Source organism: Monomorium pharaonis, chromosome 7 (assembly GCF_013373865.1).
Source record: "Monomorium pharaonis isolate MP-MQ-018 chromosome 7, ASM1337386v2, whole genome shotgun sequence".
Classification (NCBI taxonomy): Eukaryota; Metazoa; Arthropoda; class Insecta; order Hymenoptera; family Formicidae; genus Monomorium; species Monomorium pharaonis.
The window spans coordinates 18590265-18604319 of record NC_050473.1 but is presented as its reverse complement, the minus strand read 5'-3'; the positions used below and the strand labels follow the sequence as shown (position 1 = coordinate 18604319).

Sequence of the window (14055 nt, the reverse complement as noted above, 5' to 3'; positions counted from 1 at the left end):
TATTGAAATGAAATGTTGGGAAAATAAAATTTACATTCTCCAATCGACGAAATTTATTTCACTTTATTTTTTTTTTCTCTCTATTCCGGGAGAACGCAGAATGGGATGTTGAAATTTCGCAGTGAAGGCAAAACCAGCCTGATATGCAAAAATAATCCTCTGATAAAAGGATAATTAAGTGTGAATTGCACTTGTACCTTCGAAATACACACACATACACGTACACAAGCGCGCGCACGCAAACGCACACAAAACCATCCAACAGCCACATTCCCCATATAAAAGTCCCATTATCCTGGTCGTAATAATTAATCTTTCGAGCATTATGCAAAGGTGTCTTTAAGTTCCGCGTTTCACACGTTGGCTTGGTTCACTTTTGTCTCACCGTCTCTTAGAATATTAATAGCTCCTGCCAGAGACAAAGACACGAAGGCGATACGGCGAACTTTTAAAGCGATTAATATCTCAACTTGTCCCAAGTGAGCGATACTTCCACTTCTTTCTCGCTTGCGATGATTACACATACACGTATTTTCGTTTGAGACAACCGAGCAAGTACACCGTGTGACGTGACGATTCGCGCCGCTGTGCATTTTGAATGCCAGCCGTCGCACATAAGCCATATGTAAATCGTGAATTTCTATCAACGTTACCGGATAACGTCGTTCCAGGTAGCATTGCTGTTGATTAATCTTTTGTGCCACCGTCGCGCAAAAATAACGGCAATTCCATCGACATTGACTTCGCGTTTGAGTTGCAATGTAGATATTTGTAGATTTGCAATGTAGCTCAAGCTATCCGTTGGATAAATTATTTAACAGCCGATCTATCGAGTGTATTGAACCTCCTGCCGTTCCATCGTCTCCTTTTGTATCATCGAGCGTGTGAGTTCTTCAGCTTCGGTATGCGATTGCCGATGTGCGTGCGATACTTAGCCGGCGACGTCCATGTCTTTTTGCTCACTCGGCGCAGCTGCAGCAAATAGTATAAATATAAATTACATATATACATACGTATACACATATGTATATGTATTTATTTATTTTTAGTGTGCGTGTGCCTACTTCGTCTTATGGTTTGATACTATTGTATATACGCGAACTGTATGTACCTCGAGTTACTGTAAAACACTTTAACTGTCAATTATATGGAGTTTTACGATATACACAAAACTTCAGCCAGCGTAAAAATTACATACCGTAGGCATAAAAAAAAAAAACATACACATATACACATGTACGTGTGAAGTACGTAAGTACGCGTATAGCCGGTATATAAATGTGAAGATGAACGGCCTGTGCATTATTCTAAATTAGGTACGAACTAATAACCCGTAGGCCTATATATGTATTGTAATTGGCGTAGGGGGAGAGAAGAGACGTAAACTCGATTCTAGGGGGAGTGCATCGGCAGAGTATATTCTAAGGGAATATCGAGACGGGTAAAATACTGTCTCGTCCGCTAACTTAATCCTAGAACCCGACAAGACCGTACCTATAACGTTAGTTTCGCAGGGCCTATTCTGTACTTGGGATCCTTTTTCGCGCCTTGGAACGCGTATATATATACATATATATATATATATATATAACAAGGTATCGTGAGTACAAATTGTATCGTACATTGACATTTCTTGCTGGTAGTATCCAATTGCTTTTCTTTAGAATAAAGTCTCGTATTTTTTTTCTTTTCGGGGTGTGTGTGGGGGGGGGGGGAGGTTTGGTCGGATAGAGAGTTGTTAGACTCTGCCTCTACGATACGATGTAAAATCCATTACAGCCAGATACTTACCGTCGTCGCGTAAGAAAGTATTTGTACCTTTGCAAATCCATCTCTCCCGGTTTGTCTCTTTAAAAGTTTCACGGAGAGATCGCTGCGCTTTAGGGTGACTCTTGTAAAGGAGATATTCCGAAATAGTATTTTACTTGTTGACGATAATACGTATGTAACCATTCGCCGTAACTCAAATATGAATGATATTAAACGAGTTATTAAATCAAATGGTGATTACGATGTTTCAAACGATGTTGTCTTATTAATTGCGCTTGAAATCCTCTGTGCTTGAAATGTTCCCTTAACTTTCCAGTTGTCGGTCGAGGTAAGTGTTAGGGGTGCCTTTGTCTTGTTACACTTCGCTGCGTTATATTTTGTTTAATCTGACGTATTTATTTACAATATATAAAAAAATGATTATATACGGATACATTATAAATAACGTAAGAACAATAAACACATCGATCGTATCGTTAAATGCGCACGCGTTACGTTATGTAATATATATTTCAGAAATATATATGTATATGATTTCACTCTTTGCACACGAATTGTATTCTTATTAATTGGATTTTTATTTATTGATTGAAAGTGATATTAGAAAAATATAATAATTATAGTACATATTTCTTAAATGTATATTTTAATCGAATATAAAAATATTAAGTTAATATAATCGGCAAAATGCTTACAAAATACAGAATTAGATACTATGAATCTCTGCTTGATCTCTGCTTTATTTATGATGATTAAACATATCGTAGGAATATAATTTTCTTTTCGAAATAATTATTTCTGATCTCCAAGAAAGACAAAGTTTTTTTTTTTTACAAAAATCTCGGAAATCCGTGTTACATTTATAGCAATAATTTTTGCTAAGTTTTCTAATAAACTTAAAATATTTCTTTTTCCTTCCTATTAAATTCGAAACCGATTTTCGGGAGATAGTACCGAAAGTTCTACGCTACATATTCATATTTACAATACCTCGTAGCGTTCATTAATGTCCTTATTCTCGATGTTACGGAAAAGCGAGCGACGAGAAATGATTTAGGGAATGATCTCTTAAATAAATACACAATGGGATGATTCGCATGCTTACACTAATAAGGCGTTCCCAATGATATGATTGTTATATTGTCTAATTTGCGAAACTTACTTTTGGTATTTCTTCTTTAATGAGAGTAACCTAACGTAAAGATGCGAAGATATGAAGGAATATTACCACGGGACACGAGTAGGTCGAACAATTTTCTTTCTTTTTTTTTTTTAACAGATATTGCACACGCAATGTGCCACCGTGCGTTTTCTTTTCAGGAAGAAGAAGCGCGGCTGCTCCGTGAGTTTTGTCGAGCAGCGACGGTTCTTCTCAGATCCTTTTAACGCTTAATTGTTATCCTTTTTTTTCTAATTAATACCTATAGAGCACGTTTTGAAACGACGATTACGTCTGTGCACTAGATTCGACACGACTCGCCCCGAGCATTTAAATTTTCCACGACGGACATGACGCGATGACAATAATTTAGAGGCTGAATTAAGTACGTAAGACTACACGCGTAAGGCATAGGTTTCGGTCTCTCGAAACTTTCTAGGTTTACCGCAAAGACCAGGGTTGGTAGAACGCCTCGAGAAACCCGCGGAGTTTTTTTTTTCCGACGTTTGTAAAATTCTCTCTTTTCAAATGCGCAAGACTCCCCCCTGATTTACGGTCAGTTCCTCTTCGTGAGCTCCTGAAGAAGGCCTCGATGGGCAACGTCGGCTCGTCCGTGGTGATCTTGAACTGCGACGCGATGAGCCTGCTCTCCGGCGACACCGCCTTGAACATGCCCGGCTTGTCGTACAGAGCGGAGGCGGAGCTCGTCAGGTCCGCGACGCTCTGCGACGCCTTGGCGAACAGCTCCTCCTCCTTGGACCGCGCGTCCTCGGACTCCTTGGTCGCGGTCTCCGTGGCACCTGGCTGCGCCTCCCCCCGCGCCGCCGCGTCGTCCTCGCTGCTTCCGGCGTCGGTCGACGAAACCTCCGGGGACTTCTCGACCCGGAGATCGCCCGACCGCTCGGGCTCGTCGCCTAAGGTCGTCGTCGCGTCGCCGCCGGTTGGCGCCGTTCTCGTCTCCTCGTTCCGTGAAACGGTGGCTTCCCCTTGGCTCTTGCTCTCCTGCACGCCGAGCTTCACCGGGTGGCCGTCGAACGACGCGGCCTCTCCCTTCTCGCTGACGATCTCGTTGCCAACGAAGCGACCGGCGTTCGACGACGCGGTCGAGTAGAAGCTGGTCTCCTCGGCGGTCATCTCCGTGGAGAGCTCCTCCTGCCGCTTGCCGTCCGGATACGCCGTCGCCGCGTTGCTCTCCTTCTGCAGCCTGCTCTTCATGACCGGCCGCCTGCGGACCGACGACGAGTACACGTTCTCGGGCCGCGCCGTCTGCCTGGCCTGGCTCGCCTCGCCGTTGATCTGTGACCGCGTGGGACTGGTCGTGGTCGTGGCGATCCTGCTGCGATACACGTTGCCGCTGACCGGCCGTCTCTTCGGCACGAACCTGCTCTTCTCGGTCGTCGAGGACGCGCCCTCCTCCGAGTATCGTTCGTGATCCCGCGCGGCCGACGTGGGGGACGACGTGGTGGTGCGATAGTTGACCCTGGAGACGTACTTGTACCTGCCGGTGGTTTCCCGGACGTTGTCGGCTCCCGTCGGTTGCGCCTGCTGGCTCTTCGCGCTCGACGTCCTCTGCCTGGTGTGATGAGACGCGCGCGTCAGGGCCTCGCTCGACGGCGCCGTCTCCGTCGTCGAGGCGCCGCTCTGGGCTATTCTGGTCTTGTAGTCCATGCGGCTCTTGTAATCCTTGATGCTGAAACGCGGCCTGGTGGCGTTGCCGTATCTCAGCGGGCGGATCTTGTGCGATCGGGACGTCGAGGTGGCGATCTGGGGAGCTTGCGTCACCGGCTGCGGGGCGGCCGTCGTCGTGGTCGTCGGCGTCAACGCCGTCGCCGTCGTCGCGGTCGTCGACGCGTCCGTGGTCGCGCGATCGTAGTAGTTACCGTCGGTCTTCACGTAGAGCTCCTCCAGCGGTATGCTGGTGACGACGTTCACGTTCGGCTGGCGGGTGTCGACGTTGTCGCGACTGATCTCCGCGAGGTATTCCGGCACCTGCTCCGGCACCTCGATGATGTCCTCGCGCTGATCCTCGCGGTATCCCTCGTTCTGCTGTTGCTGCTGCTGCTGCTGCTGCGAGGAGTAATCGTAATACTGATTGATCAGCTGGCCCGATCCATACGACACGCTCGGCTGATTCGTCGCGTATTGGTTGTTGTTCTCATCGTAGCTCGTCGGCGCGATCTCCGTGGTCTGTCCATAAACGTTTAGGGATTCGTGCGCGTTCTCCGTGACTCCGATCTGCGCGTCGTACGACTCACCGTCCTGGCTCACCTTCGTCCGATGACTCGCCGGCCGTTTCCTGACATTGCCCCGCTTCTCCGTCGACGTTCCGTCCTCGTTGTAGCTCGCCTGGGTGGGCTTTATCCGTCTCCTTCGCGACGAGTCGTGCTGATTGTGCTGCACGTCCTCCCTGTTGTACTTGAGGAAGTCCTCTTCCGCGTAAGACGTCGTGACGGGCTCCTCCGTGGTCGTCGCGATGGGCTTCCTCCGTCGTCCCGGCGCGGCCGGCCGACGAGTTCTGAGTCTCTGCGCCGTCGCCGTCGTCTGCACTTCCGGCGCCGCCGTCGTCTGAATCGGGACTTCCTCCGCGTACAGAGTCAGGGGGACGGTGGTTTCCGGCGGCTGGCTCGGCGGATCTGTCGGCGAGAGTTCGTGCGCGATAGACGACGGCTTCTTGCGACGTTGCGGGTCGCGGGACGGTTTCTGCGGACGGTACGGCCGCGTCTCGGTTTGAGGCTCGCGATAATTGACCTGTTGCTCCTGATACCCGTTCTGATAGTACTGCTGATATTGATAATTCTGATTCACCTGGTTCTCCGGAATCTGAGGTATCTGCGATAAGTAATTTAGAAGCCCACTTTTAATTAATAGAATCCCCAATAAATAATAAATTATTGAACATAAAGATAATTTTTTTCATTGACTTGTTAATTTTTTTTTTTTGGAGATAATCTGTTTTATTGAGTAAGCAATAACTTTTGTAACGAGATTTTGTATGTATGTCTTCTATAAAAAATTGGAATATTGTTTTGTCTTTGGTATAAGATCTATTTTACAGACTAATTAGTAATACATATACTTTAATTCTGGAAAAGGATTTCCAAATCTATAAGAGAAATACATACGAAATCTCGTTACAAAAATCTTGTAACGAGATTTCAAAAATGTATTATTTTTATAGATTTGAAAATTCTTTTTTTAGAATTAAAGTACTCTCTAAATTTCTTAGAGTGAAAACATTATCACTTCAATTTTTCGAGTGATTTTCTATTCCATAAGAGTGAAAATTCACTTTAATAGAGTGAATTTTTAACTTTTATTGGAAAATCATCCGAAAAATAACTCTTATTGGAGTGGAAAATTCAATCTATTAGAGTGAATTTTAACTCTTATGGAAAATCACTCGAAAACTTGTAGTGGCATTATTTTCACTCTAAGAAATTTAGAGAGTATACGTATTAGTCTGTAAACTAGACTTTATCCGAGAACGAAAAGAAATACATACAAAATCTTATTAGTGTCGTGCGCGAGTGATTCTACATTATCGATCTCGATCAAGTTTGACGTCACTCTACTCTCTAAATTTCCTAGAGTGAAACGTTACTCAAAAAGAGTGAAAATCAAACATATCTAAGTACTCTAGGAAATTTAGTAAAATAATATTACCTGAGGCTGAAGTCTCAGCTGTTCGACGTTGTAGATACCAGGCGGCGACACCAAAATATTTCCGTCTGTGGTGACCTGCGGTTCGAATTGCGCCAATTGAATCGGGTACGGCATCTCGCTCGAGATCTTGACGATCTCCCGCGACTGATTCTTCGCAGACTCCGCGGCAAGTCTGGCCGCCTCTTCCTCCTCCTTCTGCCGTTGCGCGAGCAAACGAGGATTAAGCTCGTCCTGATGTTTCTTCAGCTCCTCCTGCTGCTGCCGCTCGATCTCGAGCTTCTGGCGCTCCTGCTCCGCCAATCGATGCCGGTCGCGCAGCAGCAGTTGTTGCTGCAGCAGAAACTGTTGCTCGTTGAAGTGCTTCAGCGAGATGCTCTCCGGCGTCTCGTAATCCGGTATTGGCGTCGGCGGATAGACCGCAACAGGCTCGAAGGGGTTTTGCGGTCTATGGTACACGATCTTCGGGCCCTGTGTAATCTGATTCTGGTTTACGACCTCTTGACTGAACTTGCCCGGCGGATTCTCCTTCGGCAGCACCTCGTTGATGTCGGACGGGTATTTGCTCTTCGGCCACGTGGGCGGCGTGTGCTCCTGCTGCTCCGACACGTAGTAGGTGCTGGTAGTTCTGGGATTAGGTAAATCGGTCTGCCCGCCTTTCTCTTGCTTGTTACGCGTGCCTGGGTCCGGACGTTGTTTGTTATAGTGCTCCCGCGCCGCGTCGTTTGTCTGGCCGTACTTGCTGGGATTCCGCGTGACAGCGGTGGTGGACGCTGGCGTCGACGGGGGCGAGTAGACCGCGGGTGGCAGCAGGGTCTCGTACGGCAACGAGGGTCGGAAGCTGTACGCGCTGTACGTGCCGGGTGGGGTCACGTAGCTGACCTCGTGGCTCTCGTGCACCAGGAAGGCGGGATCCCTCTCGTAAGTCGATTTGTAGTGATGATTCGCGGGATGATTGACGTGGCTGTAGAAGTTGCCGGTGCTCGCCGAGCTCAGTACCTGCGCGTTGTGAGATTGCGCCTGATACCTGTCATAGACATCGCCGCCGTTGCCGGCGATCTTCTGCTTGCCGAAGTCACCCGGGACGTCGGCGCCGGGCGGCTGGAAGTACGGCTTGGCGCTGTTGGCGACCTTCAGGGACTCGAACGGCGGGGCCGCGGATTTCTCCGGTTGACGGGGCGGCTGCAGCGACTGCGGCATGGCGTACGGCGGGACGTAAGGGCGGTTGCTCGGGAAGCCCTTGATGATGTAGGTCGCCGCGCGCACGGTATCCAGCGGTTGCTGATGGACGCTCGGCGCCGCGACGTAGGCCGCCGCCTGCGGCGGCTGCCGCCCTAGGTAGCCACCTGCGTCGCGTACGATCGGCTTGCGGTGTTGGCTCACCTCGAAACGGTACGCGTCCTTCGGCGGTGGTATCAGGAACGTGTACTCCCGCGTCTCCGTGGCCGCGCCCACGTGCTTGCTCGGCGTCTTGGTCTCGCCGCGTGCCTTCGTCGCCGCGTGCCCGAACACCGTGAAGCTACCGAGTATACTCGGCGGATTGTACTCGTGAACCGGCGGCTTGCCCTTCCGCAACGGCTTCAGCTTCTCCGAGGCCGCCATGTGCTCCTGAAACTTGCTCAGGACGGGATGTACCTGAACGTTCTTCTCCAGGTGGCTCGACGGCGACACGTTCGTGCCGATCGTTTCCTCGTAGGAATTGGTCAGAGGCCGCCATCCATTCGCGATCATCGACGATCGCGTTGGTGGCTGCGGATCAAACCTTCAGCTTTAGTTTCTCGAAACGGAAATTTAGTAATGTATACAAGACGTAAACGAATAAATATTATAGAGGTGTATTCTCATCGACCAAGCATAAAAAAGTTTATGTAAACGTGAGTTTAAAAACGTTTGGTTTTTGAAATAGAAGGACTTTTTATCGTGAAACAGTGAATATCTTGAAAATGAAGTAATCGATTTTATATCAAAATCTAAAAGTAAAGTATAAAATATCTCGTAAACTGATTTTTTTTTTGTAGTTCTACTTTTAATACTTGAAAAATTATTAGAATTACATTATATAAAAAAATAATACAATGTTATTTTAAAACATGGCATTTTCATATAACTTGAAAAATTGATTTTTCGAAAATTAATTTTATACTTAATTCCGTTCAGGCTACGTATTTTTTTTTTTTTTATCAAAAATGTTTGATCGAAAATGGGAATAGCAGGATCTTTAGAATATTTGATAGCTATTCATTTATGTTCTGTTTATATTGAATGTATCTAATTATCATAAAATTAAACTTTCGAGAATAATTAAATTTAATAATAAAATTCGCGTGTTTAATTTTATTTTTTAAAAAATAATGTTGTATTTGCAATAATGTATTATTTAAAAAAAACCTCTTTTATATAATAAATTCCTTAATTCTATTTATCTAGTAATGAAATATTTTTGGATAACGGTCCGTTAGATTGCTATGTGGCAACGGGGAAACTTGTTATATGGCCTTGTCATAAAGCTTTCGTGTACACTCCCTACACGGTGCATCAAACACAACTTTCGTTCACGCCATAGCGACGACAACAATAGTAATGCGATACTCGAACTTCCTGGAGAGGTTAATGGAATGGTTCCTGTTCCAGTTTCACCGACATTGGAGGTCCGAGAAAATCGTAAGTGAGACCGTTATTTTCCTCGCCATCGCATTGGTGGCGTACGTGGTGGTCCGTGTAATCAGAAAATAAGTGTGCGAGGCCTTTAGGAGCACGCTATTTCCAAATTACTTTTTCAAGTCCGTTCGTTCAGAATCACAAATTTTATTCGCGCGCCACTAACATTTCTAATAACCGCACGTAATCATATTTAAAGTTCATATCTAAAGTTTCGGAATATTCCGTCAGCGAATGACAGGCGTGCGTACACATTATGACGTTCATAAAGTAAAGGTAATCGCTCCTGGCTGAGCGAGCTGTCTTTCAGCAATTTCTTAACTTATTCCGTTTCTACAGCGGCGGTAAATCAGAATCCTCACATACTTCCGGTTGTCGAATCGCATAAAATGCCAACGAAATGAAAATGGAGAGAATTCGTGACTCGGCTACGTGACTAGTGGTTATGCAATAAAACTGCGCCGACAAGATGTTAACTTTAATAACTTTATTGCGTACATGTGAGATTGATTCACGATATTATTCAGATAATTACAAAGATCATCAATGAAAAAGATGTAAAAGGTAAGACGCTAGTGAAACTGTGCCTATGATATCTACGCGATCTATCTACTGAAAACCAGATGATCAAGATAGATCGTAAAATAAAGTGGTGAACACAATAAAAGATAGACGGATCGTAAAACGGAATGTTATAGAACATAAATAAAATCTAAAATAAGAATACTAATATAATACTAGTTGAGTCTATAAAGTACAAGATTCAATAAAACGCGTAATGGCAGAACGCAAAAGGAAAGTTGAAGCTGTAATGTGTCAAAATGACATAACATTAATTAGAAGAGACATATACGGCATTTGTATTTCAACGTAATTATGAATTTAAAACTAATTTCTTGTTATACGAAGGATTTTAAAGAATATGTTCTAATGTTCAGCATGTCGGCTATTAAATGTTGATACAGAGGAAAGAATAAACTCTCCGTAATGATGAAAATGTTGAGGATTAGCAATGTAATAATGACAGCAGAAAAAAATTATGCGAAAAATTATTCGTATTGATTATACTTACAGTTTTAATGTCGGCGCGATCTACGGATACGGTAATCGCTCCTGTCGTGACGAACAACCACGCCAAAACACCTACGTGATTCGGGTAACGTGAATTAAAATTCGTATACACATCGAATAAACAATTTGGCCTTAGATGAAGAAATATTACTTACAATTCAGTAGTAGTATCGACGACATCGTGGCGGGCTATGAGATCATTGACGGGAATTCTGTAACGAAAAAAAGTCAATTTATCAGCAACATTGTGTCCAATGTTACGACTTATTTACAACATTCATTAATGCGGGATAACAAGCGCATTGCACTAGTGAAAGTGAAGGAATTCCGTGTGTTTAAGCGTTTGAAATAAATACCTTATATATTTAAAGTAAAAGTTCGCGATACCGAGATGCCACTTTCTGCAAGATGGCAAGGCTCGGCCTTACGAAGAATGGCATTTATCAACATCCGAGATACAAGTAGGGCGGCGCCCATACTTCATCGCTCGCATCAAGAGCGAATTAACCATTAAAACATGAGCGCGGAGAAAAGTGTAACGTATATCGCCCAGAGAAAGGAAGGATATAGAAAGCGTCGTGAATCTATCATAATCTCTCGGATCGTTTCCGTGCTGTTTTCTCATTTTTAAATCGCGGTAATAGCGAAATGCACCTAAGAGGGAGGGAGAATTTCTCTTTTTACGAGCATTTGCCACGATACGCAGCTACTGCAGTATGTTTTTGTGTAAAGCAACGTGTGCGCGCGGGGGCCCATTTCGTAATTTGAATGAATTACTCGGGCATTTAATTCCGACGACGCCCCGCGCGGGACGCTTGCCGGGAAGGTGACGAAGTCGCCGGCGAAGAATTTCGCGCGCGCGGGTATCGCGAATATTACAGAGCCGTTAGCAAATGTTAATATTCATGAGGGGTAACGTAGTAAATCGCTAAGTGCCCCATTATTACCGCAAATGTTTGACGTAACGGCCGCCGCGGCCGCCGGATTATGAAATTGCCGCGTAAATTCAGATACAGTTGGATGATATTGCCTATTAAAGCCTTTCGCAAGCGGGGCGCGACGTAACGAGGGTGTAATAGGGAAATAAACAAAAGGGAACGACGAAAGTTCGTACGAAAGTGGTAACGCGACCGCGCACCGCGTCGCAACCGGACACCCTCGCGCAAAAACCGGTGTTTTGCGCATAATAAAAAGGAGGAACGGTCGCGTTATGTAAAATAGTAAAAGCTAGGCGGGGAAATTTGTAATGCAAAAAGCACGCGCCACTTTCTCCTGATTCATTAAGCGTCGGAGGCGCCCGCGAATCGCGTACTTCGCGTCCAGTCGCCTCTCCACTTCCCACCGCGAAGGCGTGGAAGGAAAAATCCCCCTGCGGGACAAGCGCGGGGGTAAAAGCGCGCGATATTTAGCGAGGCGTGTCGCGTAAATTTCAACGCGTCCGTCGCTCATACCCGAACGGGCGCGATCGAAACTTCATTCGGTCGATAGCCCGCGAGTTAATAACGTGGCCCCTGGAATATATATTGGTCCGCGCGCGGCAATTCAATTCGTTGGCGCAAGGTTCCCCTCGTTGTCGGGCCGATTCCGATGTAATTATAAACTCCGCGTTGAGAGCGATATGATCGCGATACCTGCCGGATATGAAAATTACGTGCGCGAGAACGATATTTCTTCTACCTCGCGCAATAATCGCGCCGCGGACGATTTTGCCCATACACGGTTAATTGCGCGCGGGCATAACTTGTGATTATGAATTTCTGCTAAATATTCGTATATTTCGAATGATCTCCCGGACACGGGCGGGCTTTTCGCAATTAATATTTATCTAATGTTCATACAACAATGCCATGGTAATATTACAGATGAGATATTACGTGAATATTGCTGAAATATTACGATGGTGTTGCAGTGATTTTCAAATGCTTGCCAGAATCATAATAATATAATTGTAATGTGACACATTACAATTTTATTATTGTAATCTTTATGTGATACTGTGAGAAATTAAATTATTTTAATATTTTATATTATATGTGTATCGTGTGCAGTTGTATTATTATATATGATTTTGGGGAATTTTTTTTTCAAAAGGCACTGTTTCACAACATAGAAATCTCATTATGAGATCTCTTTTATTCTTATATAATTTTGTAATTATGAGAAATAAAATGTTACGTTGCCATTACGTTTAGCGATGCTGCGGACTGTTTTAATATTCGCACGAGACTGCAGTAATACTTTTTAATTCACGCTGCAATATGATACAATTATTATAAAAATATTACATTATTACATAATGTTTCTCTAAAATTTTCGTAATATTCGAATATACGTGTATCGTAATTTGCCGATTGTTTAACGTGTTTTATGCAAAAAATTCTAAAAATTGTATTCAGATCTGTGTCCAGGAGAAATGTATAATTTATTCTACTATTATTTCGTCGTCTTTTTCAAGTCCTCGGATTTTTTACGACCTGTTCATTTAAAAATAATGCCAAAAGCGCGCTTTATTTTTCTCTCGTTTATCTATGTAGAAACGGTGTCACAGGTGGGAGATAAAAACAATTTCGTCGATTATTGCGCTCGCTGCTCTCGTTTGGTGCTGCCATCTTCGCGGTCAGAAACAGCCGGTAGTACGAGAAATCGATAGAGCCCGGTTGCATTTAAATTTCAAGCCGGCTTGCCGATGAATTAATTATAAATGTCGCTGTCTAAGCCTCCCGAAGGAGTTGATCCATTCCACGGCTGGCATGATGAATTGAGTTGAAGCGTTGTAAACCGGCGTACAGTTTGAATAGGTTCTCATTTTTCGCCGCCGATTGCCTCGTAAATTCAGTTTATTATCACTTGAATGTAGAAGAACGAATATTCTGGACTATTTCGCGTTATTAAATAAAGAGCCAGATTCAAAGCGAATTTTCCGACTGAAAGCGTCTGAGGCTCGTATGTATTCAGTTTTTGGGAGATTTGATGGGGTATACGATGAGTGACGGTAATGCTGTTATTGTGATTTGGTAAATCGTGCATTACCGTGAAACGCAGTTGAAGTAAACGCGAGAATATCCATTTTTCTTCGTTATATGTGATTTATTCAAGAATTTTTGGCCATTCTGCACAATTCGAGTTGATTGCAATGCGAGAGAACTTGTAGAGCAATTGCCTTTGATTTTTATAACCATATACATCTTTCTCGGCTGCTGTATAATAATTAAGTTCTGGTAAATTTTCATCAATACAATGCAGTCTAATAAATTGTATAATTATATATCTAACCATATAATACACAGGAGAAAAATGTAAATTGTATATACATATATTCATAAATCTAACTGTATTGATTAAAACTTACTAGACCGTATTGCGCACAGCGGCCGGGAGAAATATATACGGTCATAAAAATCAAAGGCAATTGCTCTACAAGTTCTCTCGCATTGCAATCAACTCATAATAATCGGATTGCGCAGAAACGTAGAAACGGTACGGTCTTTCTTAGGTTTCACAGCAGTTAAATGAGAACGTTCTATTTTTACGGGAGACAGAGACGTCTCGCAACGAATCGTTACGATTTGTTTTAACTCGATATCTATGTCACCGAAACAGATCAAGCCGAGAATCGATTAATTTGCGATAACGTAATTTCCCTCTCGGCCGTTTCCCCGTTCTCGAAGAGAAGCCTCTCGATATCGACCCGGTCAGTCCCTCGTCAGCGCCGCTCGCGCTGATCATTCTTCGCCTAC

General features: G+C 44.4%; 1 protein-coding gene across 1 annotated transcript; it reads right to left on the bottom strand.

Moving 5' to 3' along the window:
- Positions 1-1057: 1057 nt before the first annotated feature.
- LOC105840808 lies at positions 1058-12320 on the bottom strand. Its single transcript, XM_028192439.2, has 4 exons — positions 10474-12320; positions 10320-10390; positions 6593-8338; positions 1058-5758 (listed from the first exon to the last, which is right to left on the bottom strand). Exons 1-4 carry the CDS (start codon positions 10496-10498, stop codon positions 3371-3373), a joined length of 4230 nt encoding a protein of 1409 aa, XP_028048240.2. The 5' UTR covers positions 10499-12320; the 3' UTR covers positions 1058-3370.
- Positions 12321-14055: the final 1735 nt, after the last annotated feature.